Source organism: Enhydra lutris, unplaced genomic scaffold (genome assembly GCF_002288905.1).
Source record: "Enhydra lutris kenyoni isolate GAN:26980312 unplaced genomic scaffold, ASM228890v2 scaffoldscaffold33, whole genome shotgun sequence".
Lineage (NCBI taxonomy): Eukaryota > Metazoa > Chordata > Mammalia > Carnivora > Mustelidae > Enhydra > Enhydra lutris.
In genome coordinates, this window is record NW_019154117.1 from 367458 (window position 1) to 381019 (window position 13562).

At 56.9% G+C, this 13562-nt stretch overlaps 1 protein-coding gene across 1 annotated transcript in view; it reads left to right on the forward strand.

Moving 5' to 3' along the window:
• The first annotated feature begins 8891 nt into the window (after positions 1-8891).
• LOC111153506 (tyrosine-protein kinase transmembrane receptor ROR2-like) overlaps positions 8892-13562 on the forward strand; it is a 41716-nt gene continuing 37045 nt past the window's right edge. The window contains exons 1-5 of the mRNA XM_022512566.1: positions 8892-8921; positions 9136-9235; positions 10491-10568; positions 10654-10899; positions 11270-11347. Of these exons, the coding sequence (XP_022368274.1) occupies positions 8892-8921; positions 9136-9235; positions 10491-10568; positions 10654-10899; positions 11270-11347 (532 nt within the window). The remainder of the gene's footprint in view (positions 8922-9135; positions 9236-10490; positions 10569-10653; positions 10900-11269; positions 11348-13562) is intronic.

Consider the following 13562-nt stretch of genomic DNA (forward strand, 5'->3'; position numbering starts at 1 on the left):
GGGAGAGGTTGGAGCTGTGGGATCGACCCCTGCGGACAGGCTCTCCCGAGGTCCTGCTCCTCCCACGGCTGTGACGACCGTCCCCTGCTCGCCTGTGGAGCCCATGGGGCCGACTCGGGCTCTCACGGTCACACGTGCTCTCGCTCAGTCCCGGGCTCCCCGGCTGCTCCCACCCAGGGTAGAAGGACCCAGCTGGCTGTTCAGCCAGAGATGTTGAGCCGGGCCGGGGCAGGAGTGGGGCGGGAGCAGGAGTGGGGCGGGGGCAGGAGTGGGCCGGGGGCAGGAGTGGGCCGGGGGCAGGAGTGGGCCGGGGGCAGGAGTGGGCCGGGGGGCGGGGGGGGGGGTGGAATGTTCTCATGTGCTAATTACGGTCAGCGCACGGCGCCATTTAAGTTTTGTGTCCCCTGCTGACCTGCCCAGTTCTTACATCCATTACCGAAAGTGGGTTATTGAAATCTCCAGTTACTATTACTGGCTTAGCTACTTTCTTTTTTTTTTCCATTTCTGCAAGTTTCTGCTTTGTGTTTTTGGGGCTGTGTTGTTAGGTGCATATACATGTAAAATAGATCAGCTTCACCTTCTTGTCACTGTAAAATGTCCTTTGTTTCTAGTAATGATTCATGTCTTAGGTTTATTTTGTTTGAGACTTACATAAGCCTTTACAGCCTTCTTAGGATTGCTGAGTGTTTCATATTTCTTTTCAGCTGTTTGTGTTCTTGAATACAAAGTGTCTTTTATAGACCACATAAAGATGGATAGTTTTTTAATCCTTCCTGCCAGTCTCTGTTGTTTTTTATTTGTCCTTTTAACCCACTTGGCTTTAATTAGTTAATGATAAGACAGGTTTTACTTCTGTCATTTTGCTATTTGTCTTCTATGTGTCACTTCTTTTTTGTTCCTCTATTCCTTGATTCCTGCCCTTTTTTGTGTTAAATAGATAGTTCCTAGTGTGATTTCAAAATTTCTTTATTTTGTTTTTCATATATGTAATTTAAAAAAATTATTTTCCTAGTGGTTGCGTGAAGTTTATTATTATTACCTCACTTTAAAGAAACCTAACTCAGATTAATGCTAACTTAATACCGATTACAAATACTTTGCTCCAGTATGTTGCTGTTCCTTCTTCTCTCTTAACTCTTAGTGCCACACAAATTATATCTTCATGTGTTTCAAGTCCATCAACACAATTTGATAATCACAGTTTTATGCAGTAGCCTTGTAAAATGAATGGCAGAAGTAAAGTGTTACTGAGAAAATACGTTTATACTAACTTTCATAGCCCCTGTGTAGCTCCCTTACTGGTACTGTTTTGTTTCTCTGTGTGAATTAGGATTCCTTCCGGTGTCCTTTCATTTCATCTCAGATAACCCCCTTTCTATTTCTTATAGAGCATTCTGCTAATGACTAATTTCCCCCATATTTTGCTCATCTGGTCGTGTCCTAAATTACGCATTTTTGAAGAAGAGGTTAGCGGATACAGAATTCTTGGCTGACGGTCTCTTTCTTCCCTCAACACTGTTAATATGTCGTCCCACATGTCATACGTGACAAGTCACTTCTTCTGCTGCTTTTAAGACTCTTTGTTTGCTTTTCACAGTTGTCTGTGGTGTGTCTAGTCGATGTCTCAGAGGTTGTCCCATGTAGAGTTCCATGATTTTCTTCAGTGCATCAGTCCATACTTTTTATCAAGTTTGCTAAGTGTTCAGTCATCATTTCTTCAAATATTTTTTCTGCCTTTTCCTTCTCTCTTAGATTGTTATTTTTCTTTATTTTTTCCATTTTCTCCTCTTCTGGGTAGATATCTCTCTTCCAGTACAGGTAGTGAACTGTCTTCCAGTTCATGCACTCCTTCCTCTGCAGCCCAGATCTGCTACGGAGACTACCTGGTGACCTTCAGTTGTTCTTTCCACTATAGGATTTAGGATTAAGATTCTTTTCATCTATTTAATTGATATTTCCTATTTGGTGAGAAAATTTTGTTATAATACACTTTGATTCTTTAGATGTGGTCTTCTTTAGTTTTCGAATGTATTTATAACGTTTTGGTCCCCTCAGGGACGTTCTCCATGGGGTGTTTCTTCCTGTGCACGTCGCACACTTTCTGATTTTATTTGTTGCGTGTCTTTGTGATTCTTTGTTAAAAACTGGACATTTTAGATAATGTTTTAGCGACTCTAGTAGCAGACCCCTCTACCCATCGGGGTTTGTTTTTGCTGCTGTGGTTTTATTTTTGTTTTTTTGTTTCAGTTTTTGATGGTGTATTTCTTGTTGCTGTTTGTTTAGTGGCTTTGCTTTACTAATTCTATGGGTTCTCTGTTTCCTGTGATGGGTGAGCACTGAGTTGTCCGTCATTCTTTTTGAGTTCTTCCTCTTTTCTTTCTAAACCACTTTATTGAGATATGGTTGGCATTTGGAAAGCCTTACAGATGTAATGTACACAACGTGATAAGCTCGGAGGTAAGTATATGCTCATGAAACCATCACCACTGCCTGTGCCATACATATACCCATCACCTCCAGAAGTCTCCGCTTACTGTCCTTATTACTGTTATTATCATTTTTGTTTTTATTTGTGTGATAAGAACACAAACTAAGGTCCCTTAATTTTCAAGCCTGGGTTCCTCAGAGTCACGTGTCGGTCAAGACCGTTGTGCAGTTAGCCAGTCACTCGTCATGTTTTCTCGTGTACCTCGCTGTGCATCTTGAACCTTGCGCAAGGGGGTCTTGTGAATGGACATTGGTCCAACCTCAGCCTTCACTACCTGCTCTTGATGGCACCAGCGGCGAGGGGCCAGCGTCTTCTCCTTCCTGGTCTTCCTGGGGCAAGCGCCTGGCCTTCCATGTGTGTGTAGCACTGTTGACCCTAGAAATACATCAGACCTTTTCACATTCCCTGTGGTCCTCTGGGTCTGCATTTCCTCGTATATTCAGGGCTGTGTTCGTGTTTGCTGCCATCAGAGTCAGCAGAAGGCAGTTTGCTGGTGTCCGGTCCTGTCCCAGCGGCACCACGCCCTCCTGCCTCCCTAGGACCTCGCCCCAGCCCAGCAGAGGCAGACCTAGAGCCTCCCTTGGGTGCCTCAAGTCCAAACGGCCATTGCTGCTCAATGGCCTCCGCGTTGCTTCAGAGCATCAGCTCTCGCGTCAAAGCGCATGGCAAACGGGCACAGCCCACCGTCCCTCTGAGGCTCGGTCCTTTCTCTCGGATGGATGAACTTTCAGTTCGTTCTGTGGCTTGGGTGACGCCTCTGAGCCCTGAGCTGCTTGGTGTTGGTTGTGTTGGAGGCAGAGTGAGTTCATCTAGATCCTCAGGCCGCCGTTCTGCAAGCCGGTTCTGCCACTGTTGCCGGGGGCCTGGGGTCCCTCACTTAGAGTGCGCCTTGGGTGCACCTGCTGCAGGGGTGCTGCCGGCGGCCGGCGGCTTGTGGTGGAGCAACACGTGGCCACGTAAAGGCGCACATGCACGCTCAGAAGAGCATGTGGGGGAGAGAGGATCGTGGACCCCAGCCGAGCTCCCGGGGGCACGTGGAGGACTGTCGGTCTGAGGACAGCTGCACAGGGACGTGCTCACACGCAGTGTGGAGGAGTAGGGGCCAGGCCTGGACTATGACCCCATTACCTGCCTGAGAGGAGGACATGCGGCCAAGAGCTTGTGCCGGCGTAGAGCCCCGAGCACAGCTGGAGCAGGTGCGACCAGCCTCCACGCTGGGGCCGAAACTCGGGGACGCAAGAACACGAGCACGACGGGCCCGCGGCACTGCCAGTGTCTGGGTTCTCCTCACACGGTCGCGGAGGGCTTTCTGCGTGCCTGGGTTCAAGGTTCCGCATGCAGCTGTCACCCAGAGCCTGACATCGGGGACCCGCTTTGCTGACGTGGGACAGACACGCCCCTCCGGAGAGAGATGGAGCCAGGGCCGGGCAGGTGGCATGAGGGCGCAGATGTTTTCAGTGAGGTGTGCAGGGGGTCATCGCTGGGGCGGAAGGAGGAAGGGGTGAGTGACAGGCAGGGGACAGAACAGACTCAGACCCTAGACGGAGAAGGGGCCGGACCTGTTGCTAAGGCCGTGAAGGGCAGAGGAGCCGAGGCAAGTTTAGGAGGCTGCGTGTGTGTGCACGTGTGCGCGTGTGTGCGTGTGTGCGTGCGCATGCGTGTGGAGGGGCCGGATGAAGGGAGTGGGTTGCTCCGCTCAGGAGGTGGAAGGTGCTGGAAGGTGTCGAGCATAGGAACCTTCACTCATTCACCAGATGAACAGCTGCTGAGGGTAGAGCAGACAGACAGACAGAGGGAGAAGAGGCAGACAGATGAGTATGTGGTTTCTCGGAAGGACGGGAAGCTGGCTGGGCGGCAGGATTGTGTGTGTTGTGTGCACAAGTGTGTCGGGCCCGTGGGAGGAGGTCAGCGTGGGTCCCGCTCAAGGTGGGAGCGTCACAGGAGAGATTCTGCCGGAAGAACCACAGTGAGCTCTGTAGGTGATACACGTGGATAAAAGTCCCACATCACAGGCCACACCGGCGACCTCTCAGAAACCTGTGTCCTGCTCCCTGTTGGCCGTCACCCCCAAAGGTCATGCTGACCCCCGTCAGCACAGGTGCCTCTGTCTCGTGCTGAACTTGGCGGGGGGATCCTACAAGCCAGGCTCCCTGTGTCCGGCTTCTTCCGCTCAGCCTCACGCTCTCGAGCTTCACCGCCCCTGCCCAGCGGACGGTGTGGGACGCTCCTACTAGAAGCCCGTGTGACCGCTGGCGGGGGAGGGGCCCACGGAGCCTGTCCAGGGGCTGTCGCCTGACCCCGCAGAGCCGAGGGCCACCAGGACTGGGCATGAGCCCTGAGGCACTGGGAGCATCAGATCCCAATGCCTGCTGGAGACAGAGCAAATGACCTTTCGTAACGGGTTGGATGCAGAAGGTGGTGGGACAGGAAGTCGGACAGCCGGGCCCGCAGCACTTGCCGGTGGAAGGACGGCGTCAGAATCTGGGAGGGGCGGCCGCAGGGGAGCGGTCTGTGGAGGGAAGCTGGGCTCGTGTTCGGACAGGCGAAGTGGTGCGTGTATCCGTGGTGAGGGGGTCCTCCGGCCTCTGGCGCTGACTTTCCAAGGGTGGTCTGAGCCACAAAGGTACATTTTGGGGACCCTGTGCACTTCGCCGGGCCCTCAAAGGGACGGAGGTGGAAAGAAGAGGGCAGCTTTGCAGGCCCAGCTCCGAGGCTATAGCATGCGGAGGACCGGGGAGGAGGACACACTGGCACGGCAGACGGATACAGGCGAGGGTCCGGACGTGGTGCTCCCGGGAAGGGGCCGTGAGGACGGACGTGTGAAAACTGGGGCAGCAGGCCCGCGCTGGGCTGCGGCTGCCCGCGCACACTCCCTCCAGGCCTGCTGCCCCGTGGGGACGGTGGTGCTGACGGAAGTAAGCACCGTGAGAGCGGGGATCTGCGTGGTGCAGACTCCGAAGGGGTCCCGGCCGCTGCTGGAAACCTCGGGGACACAGAGCTCGGAGGACAGCTCTGTCCTGACTGATGTCCGTTAGACGCAGCCACGGGACATCTTCCGTACGACAGAGAGGGCATCCAAAGGATGGAGTCAGGGTGCTCGAATCCCTAGTAGGCTGTGCGCGGTTCCCTCGGCCGCACCTCTGTGTGGGTCTGCGTCTGTCTCGCGGAGGTCTGTCTGTCCGTCTGCACCGCACACTTGCAAACGCCGCTTTCAAGTCGGCATTCTTCTGAGGCAACCTTGCCGACAAATAACACCCCTGTTGCGGGCTGAATCGGCTTCCCAGAAACAGGCCCACTGGAGTCCTAGCCCCGAGCATCTCCGAGTGTGACCTTGTTTGGACGGAGTGTCTCTACAGGAGTCATCAAGTGTAGACGAGGTCCTTATGGTGGGCCCTGATCCAGTGTGCCTGGGTCCTTATAAGAAGAGATCAGGACACCGATGTGCACAGGGAGGGACAACGGCAGGGAGTTCCGCCTGAGGGAGGATGGCTGGCTGCACTGGGGAACCCCACCCTTAGGCACCGAGAGGGTAGCATCTCTTGCTGACATGGGATCACACCCGACTCCGTTCTCTTCCTGATAAGGGTCATTCTTTAAAAAAAAAAAAAAAAAAGTATCTTCTTCTCCTTTACCTTTAAATAAATCTAGGGATTTGAGCTAAAAACCTTGGTGTAGGAACAGCTAGTAATTCAAGAGTCTTCCACGAAACCAAGTGGAGACCGAGAATGCACGAGCAGTGCACACCCCGCATTTCTGTTTGCCCTTTCTTGGCCGTGTTGGGCAAAGGACGAGCGGCCCAGCGAGGAAGCGGGGCTGGGTATGGCCTCACAGTGGACGGGTGGGAGGGGCTGGTCTCACCTTCCCTGCCGTGGCCGGAGGCTCTAGGTGTCTGGGAGGAGAGAAGGTGGATGAAAGACCCCGATTCAGCACAGGCTTACCAGGCCCTGACAGTGGGGCCTTTGTTGGCGGCCCTGGGGGCCATCACAGACCCAAGGGGAGAAAGCTCTTGCTTCAGGCGGTGCCCGGGAAGGGGGAGCCGCATCTGCACTTGGCTCACTGGGGGCTTTGACATGTTTGCTGTCCAAGCGGAATCAAAGCAGAGTTAAGTTGGGGACAGTCCGTGGTGACTCTGTGTCAGGTGGCTGGAGTTGACTTCGAGTCCACAAAGCAGGGCCGGGCCAGCCCTTGAGGGAGGCACGGGCCAGCATCTACTCCATCTGGGGTTAGCACGGGTGAAAGTCAGACATTAGAGACCGTTAGGACCCCCAGCGCCGAGGCCCCAGCTCACCTCACTGCCCGGTGGTGTTCTAGCTCCGTGAAGACGCACGGCGTGACGTTTTAACCGCCATCCTTCCCGACGCTGACATTACGGGGTCTCTTTCCTAGTGACTTGCCTTGTCTGGCCTGGTGCCCAGATGGATGGACACCCCTCTGGGGCCTTTCTCCCCTCGGCTCCTTCCCAGTCATTAGTTTCTTTCCTGTGGCCCTGGCATCTCCAGCATCACGCTGCTTCTCGCTGTATGTGTTGGCCTAGCGGAGGGATGGTTCTGGAACGCATGGCCGGTGTTTCCCGGTGCGAGCGGACGGGCCATCTGAGTTTTCACTGGGAGATGTGTCTGCCCTTGTGGAGGCCCCTGGCCTGCTGCACAGTCAACCCTCCGGGCTGGGGGTTTTCTGGGCCCTGACTGCTGTTTTTCTCAGATCCTGGAAATTACACCTTTTCATGAGGATGGCCACATCCAAGCGCGCCAAGCTTTGGTGAATAAAGTGCCCCCACTAATTAAACAGCAGCCCTGCTTTGAAGTTGTCTAGATATGCCGGGAGTACGTCCAATTAAATCACAACAAGTGTTCCTGATTCCGATCAACAGGTAGAGATTAGTGGGTGGGGAGTGTGAGTAACAGAACATTCTGAGAGACGCGGACCCAAACAGAAAGGCGGCCTGGACCCCAGTCCAAGAGCGTGGGTCGACCTTCATTAGTAAATTCTTGCCTAATCGTGTCTCCACTGCTAATGAGCGCGCCCGCGTCTTCGTGGAGAGGAGCCTGCGAACCGGAGCACGCCCGTGTGCCAGCTCTGCGGAGAGAGAGTCCTCCTCCGACAGCACGAGTCCTGGCGCCCCATCGGAGGCCCATGCTGCGAGCCGGCCCAGGGGGTATTTCGTGTGACCGGGGCCCGGTTTGTGGTTTCCACGCATTTCCCCGCCTCGGGGCAGGCTGGGCTCCGCCCTCCGCCCCAAAACCCTGACGACTTACCAAGCGTCACCAGACACCAGCGGTGAATCCCGGCGAAGGGTCACCCTGCAGACGGTGGCCGGTTCAGCCCGGCCAAGGATACGCCCCGAGTTCCCGGTTCAGAGCCGATATCCCCATGCCTGGCGATTAAGGCAGAATCTAGCTCAAAACCCAGCTTCTCCCAAGTGACTTCAGTCCGAGCCGCCGCTGAGTCTGCGCGGCTTAGATGCAACCCAGCGAGTCTGCGGCCCCGCGTTCCTGCGCCTCCCGCACGCCTGCCTGGCTTTGGGCTGAGTCAGGCATCAGGAATGTGGGGGCGCTGGAGGTCGGCTCTCCCAGCCCTTCTTTACTGGTGAGCCTTGGTGGCGGGCTGGGACCACGTGATGGGACGCGGACTCGTTTTCCACTAAGCTCGCCACGGACGGTAGTTTTAGGTTTGTAGGAGCCACGGGGGTGTCACGAGGTCCCGTGTTGTGCATCCCCGTCTCCCCTCGTGTTAAACCTTCCATCACGGGTGTGGTCCGTCCGTCACAGGCGTGCCTGGGCCGGCTCACTGTTCTCACCCCAAATCCGTGCAGTTCCTGTTTCCTTGGACTCTGTATTGGGTCTCTGCTTCCAGGCATTAAAGGGTAATTTTGACAGGAACCAAACTATACATGTCACGTATCGTTGTATTAAACCAGCCACGTTGAAATTTGACTCATATTAAGTGTTCTTTCTCTAAACGTTAAAAAAAAACAAACAAAAAGAATAAGGGGCTAATAATCACGCCGACCTGACACCAGCGATGGTTTCAGTGCTCCTGTGGCTTTGCCAGATACGTAATAGTGACATTTTGATGGGTTGGGGGAGAGTTTTTGTGGCCATTTAGTTGGTTTTGGCTTGAGTTTATTTTTTGGGGTGTTTGCAAGCCTTCTGGGGGGCAGGAGAGACCCTTTGGAATCTCTGGAAATGCGGGCCCATGCTGTCACCTGTCACCTGTCCCCAAGCTCGTATTTGGCCCAGTTACACCTGGCTTACACGTTTTGGGAGGTGTGGCGTCCGACTTACTGCTGTGCGGGAGAACGGCGGTTTCTAACGTCAGACTCTCAATGGGCTCCTTATTTCTCGGGGGGAGGCAGCAACAGGGCCCGGTTGTGTTCAAACTACAGGCGTCCGCACAAAGGACCATGGCCGTGGGCCGTTCCGCATTTATTCAGGTACGTGACTTGTCTCGGGGCCTCTGGGGTCCGCCTGGTGGGCGCCTTGAAACTTCATCCGTGTTTCCAACACACGCCTGGCGCTCTGCCGCTGAAGTCCCCGCGCTGAACTTTACTGAATCTTAACAGAGCTGTTTAGGGCAAAGCTGGAGGCTGGAAGAAACAAGAAATCAAACCCCGTTTCCGCGCTGACCGGCATGACCTTTTCCGACAGAACCTTCCCGTTTCTCCGGGGCCCGCAGAGCCTGCGATCGTGGCGGGCCCCTCCCCGAGGCAGTGCGCTGGTCTGGGCGGCGCCTCGGGCGCGGGGGCAGGTACGCGCTCTGGGCCCCGGAGCAGCCAGCGTCCTCCACGCCGCGGCCGGGCGAATCGTGCCCCCCTCTCTTCGGGCCGTGTGCTGACTGCTTCACAGCACGCCTCTCCCAGGGTGTGTACACAGTGCAAGTGTGTGTGATTTCCTGCGGCCTCTCTGCCCTTACACGGTGCTGAGGGACGGTACGTGTAAGGTGCCGGTTTGCCGTTGCGGACCCAACTGGAGTGCGAAGTGAGCACGGGCGCGTCGACTGGCTCGTATCGCTCCTGCCTGTCCCCATGGACGCAGCCCCCAATGTCCGACGCTGTTTACGGTCCCCTGGGCCGGGTCACGAGTCGGGGGAGAATGCTAGGACTGCTCTGGGAGGGACGTGCCGTTTGGGGGGTCGTCTCAGAGAATCAGGTGGTACTTCCGAGGGGTTGGTCAGGGACGTGTGACGAGAGCTGGCTTCGGACGGCTGCCAGAGTTTAGACTGGAAGTGATAGGAAGAGGGAACCGTCCTTCAGTGGCCATGGGAAGCCCGGGCCGGGGCAGAGACAGCCTCCCACTGGCCGTCTGGGAGCCGGGGCTGGTGCCCAAGGGCGCAGGTCTGTGGTCGCCGGTGCGTCCTGTGATGCAGTTGCTGGTGGGATGGACGGATCGGCACAGTGACACCGGTGCCCTCACGGATCCGCCGGCCCACGCTTGTTCGGCTCAGCAGTTAGAGGGCCCTTGTGCACCTGGTTCTCTCTGCGGACGGCTCGAACCCGCTTTCAGAGCTCCGCTGCCTGGAGCAAGCGTTCACCCTGAGAGCGGCCTGGAGGGTCTGCTGCTTTGTCCGCTCTCGTTTCTCATTTGAGAGACACAGTGGGGCAGCCCCATCTGTATCGGATCATAAACTGTGTCCTGTGGACTTTTTTAAAACCACGGTGGTAGACGCACATGATGCAAGGGTTCCCGTCCCACCCACTTTGACCGTCGCTGTCCACGCCGAGAGCTGCTCCGTCTGTCTCCCCCGTATGAAACCGTCCCCGTTGAACACTGGCTCCCGCCCCACCCCCCAGCCCTGGGCGCACCATCCGCTTTCTGCCTGTGAACTTGACTTGAACTTGACCCTGGGTCGGTCTTTCCGCGTCTGGCTGTTTCCGTCAGCTTCGTCCGTGTGTCCCAGGGCAGGATCTCCTGTTTTCTAAACCACGTGATGCTCGGCGTGGACGTTCCCTCTTTGGTCGGCTTTGACACCACAAACCCGGGTCCGTCGGGCTGTGTTGTCGCAGCCACCCCTGACGTCACCGGCTCTCCCCCACCGTCCCCCGCCCCCGACCGGAGGGAGCGGGTCGAGGCCGGGCTGCCAGGTGACAGTCTGAAAGTGAAAGGGACAGGAGCCACACTGGGACATGGGGCCAGGGCGTGCGTCGTGCCCACCCTGCCTTCCCCCAGGACCCGGGGATGGATGCCCACCTCCTTCTGCAGTGCTGCCGGTTCAGCAGACCAGATCCGCACTTGCGCGGGGTGTGGGTGAGTTTGGGGGCGTCGCTCCTGTGACCCCGTCTCTACGGGACGGGCTGCTGGTGCTGCAGGATGACACACTTCTGTCCTCGCAGCCGTGGCTCCATCTGTCTGTGGTGCCAGCCGCCAGCACATCCGGGAGCCGGGAGCGGAAGGAGCGGCCTGGGAGCCTCTGCGGTTCGGGGTGGATTCAGAGCTGCGGGGCCGATGTCCGGGGGACGGCCTGCAGACGGGCTACAGTGGGGCTTTGTCTCGCCCACCAGTGCTCGAACCTCTCCCTGCCCCGAATGGCGCTCAGCATCCGTCCCCCGCTCTTCATCGGCGCGGGCTGCAGTGTCCGCGCTCTGCCACCCTGGGGATCCCTGGTGCTTCCGTCCCACACCCCACGCTGCAGGAGCCTTCCGGAAGTTACCGCAGGGCCCCGTGCCTCCAGGTGCTCTGGAAACAGTGGGCAGCTGGGCTAGAACACTGTTGTCTCTGCTCGGGAAGCCGAGGAAAGGCCTTGCCCTGAGTTCTCACTGACGTTGTGCTGTGCTCTTCTGCCCAGGGGACCTGGAGGCGCCTGACCTGAGCGACCCTTTGGGACAACTGGACGGACCGGACGGCCCCCTTCCAACTCTGAAAGGTAAAGTGCGAGGAGCTCTGGGGGGCAGGTGTTCGAGAGCATCCTCGGGGTCCCACGAGAAGGGCCCCCCGCGGCGGGCATCCGTCCTGGAGGGGTGGCTGCGGACCTGGGGCAGGGCATCTGGGAGCCGGCGCTGGCCTGTTGGCGGGCGTGGTGGCCTGCCTGCCGCTGCACTGCCATTAGAGCTAGCTGGAAGGTGACAGTGGCAGGTGACAGGGCATAGAGGGGGCAGGTGGCCGCTGGAGGGAGACAGGGGCCTTGTGGGGAGCTCCATGGGCCCGAGCAGAGCCTGAGGAGCTGGACTCGTGGTCTGGCCACTGTCACCTGCCGACAGGTGGTCTTCCTGGGGTCACTCATCACCTAGATGGGGCGGGTGGCAGGTGGGCGGGCGGCTCACGAGTGGCAAGTTCTCTGTCTCGTGCTGCGCCTTTCCCATGGGTCGCAGTCCGGGTCACTGTGGGCACAGGGCACACCTTGTCAGCCTCTCCGGGTGGCAGAGTCGATAGGACACGTTTCTTCTGACACAGCCCACTTCCTCAGGGAGCCTGCCCCCTTCCTGCTCTACCTTCCATCCCCGAGTCGTCTGAGATCAACATCTCAAGACCCCACACATGGGTGCACACCTCAACCGGAACTCGTTCCCCAGACTCCAGGTGGCGGGAGTCCAGGGAGGGAGCCCAGCAGGGTCGGTTCTGGGGAGGCCTCTCTGCTGGGCCTGTGATGGGCGCTCCTGCTGTCCACGCGGCGGACAGAGTGCTCTGGCTGCTCTCCCTATCAGGGCGCTGATCCCCCTTGTGGGGACCCCTGGTGACCTAATGCCCCCCAAACATCCACCGTCAAATACCATCCCCCAAGGGGCTCTAAGCTCTCAGATAGGCGGTTTGGGGAGACTCAGTTCAAAGCCTAAGGACTGTCTATCAAAACATTCAGTTTAGTTCTGCTAACCCTATAATTACTCGAAGACCAGAAAGCCATCATAATTTCTTAGGGCCTGCACATTCGAGGGACCCATGACCCCGTAGGAAGGTGTTTTCCTCCACATGTCCACGGTGGGGACTTCTGGGCATCGAGCAGCTGGGACTCATGTCTGCTGGCCTCAGTCTAGGGGCTGACGCATCCCTGCAGGTCCCGAGAGGCTTCCGGAGTCATACGGGCGCTCAGCTCCCTCCTGGCTCCGGAACACTCACCAGCGTATGCGGTGAGCTGAGGGGTCACTTGACTGAACCGAGGGCACTGGGCTCCCTGCTCTGTTGATGGTGACGGTGTGTAGACCTCACTGTGACCTCACAGGGACCCAGGGTTCTCATAGGGGCAGGCCTCCATCAGGACAGGGATGCGTTCCTGGGGAGCAGGGCCTGTGCTCTGAATGCTGGGTCTCAAGAAACATTTCTTAAGAAGGAAGATAGTTTTTGGTGGTTTCGATTCTGAAATCATTTCTCAAAAGGCTGACTTAGCCCACAGTGCAGATGGCCCACACATATTCCATGTCGGGCCCTCTGTACCAGCTGCTGTATGAGGTCCAGGCGCATGCCGGGGACCCCAGAAACCCAGCAGCATTGTGTGTGGTCTCTGTCTCCTGAGGTTTCCATACTGGGGAGTCAGCATCCTGAGTCCCTGACAGAGCAGCTCAGAGGAAGAGACAGGAATGCAGTCAGCTGGAAGGAAGGGGAGGGTGTCCTGGCAAAGGACAGGATGTTACTCTGAGAGCTGAAGAGCTGACGGGCAAGGAGGGGGGTGTCCTGGGCCTTGGCAGTGCCCGTGCAAAGGCCCTGAGGTCAAGAGAACTCGGTGTCTTGGGGCAGCTGAGAGGAAGGGCTGGGGTAGCAGAAGGGTCAGCAGGGGCTACACCAACATGGCCCAGTACCAAGGCCACCAGCCATGTGTGGGTCTTTAAATTTAAATCAATTAAAATTAAATAGAATTAAGATTCCAGTTCCTCAGTCCTCTGAGCTGCATGTCAAGTGCTCAGTGACCACATGTGGCTAACGCCGTCACGGCACAGATCTAGAACATTCCCTCACCACAGAAAGTTGTGTTGGGCAGCCCGGGGTAGGACACACACAGCTCTCCAGGTGGGAGAACAATGTTCTGTTTTACTCTGGGGAGTGCCGTTCTCCACTGTACAAGATTCTGGCCTGGGGCGCCGTGTCACTAGATCCCACTCTGAGATGATCGCCCTGGTGGCCTGGAGAGTGATGGAGGGACTGTGGAAGGG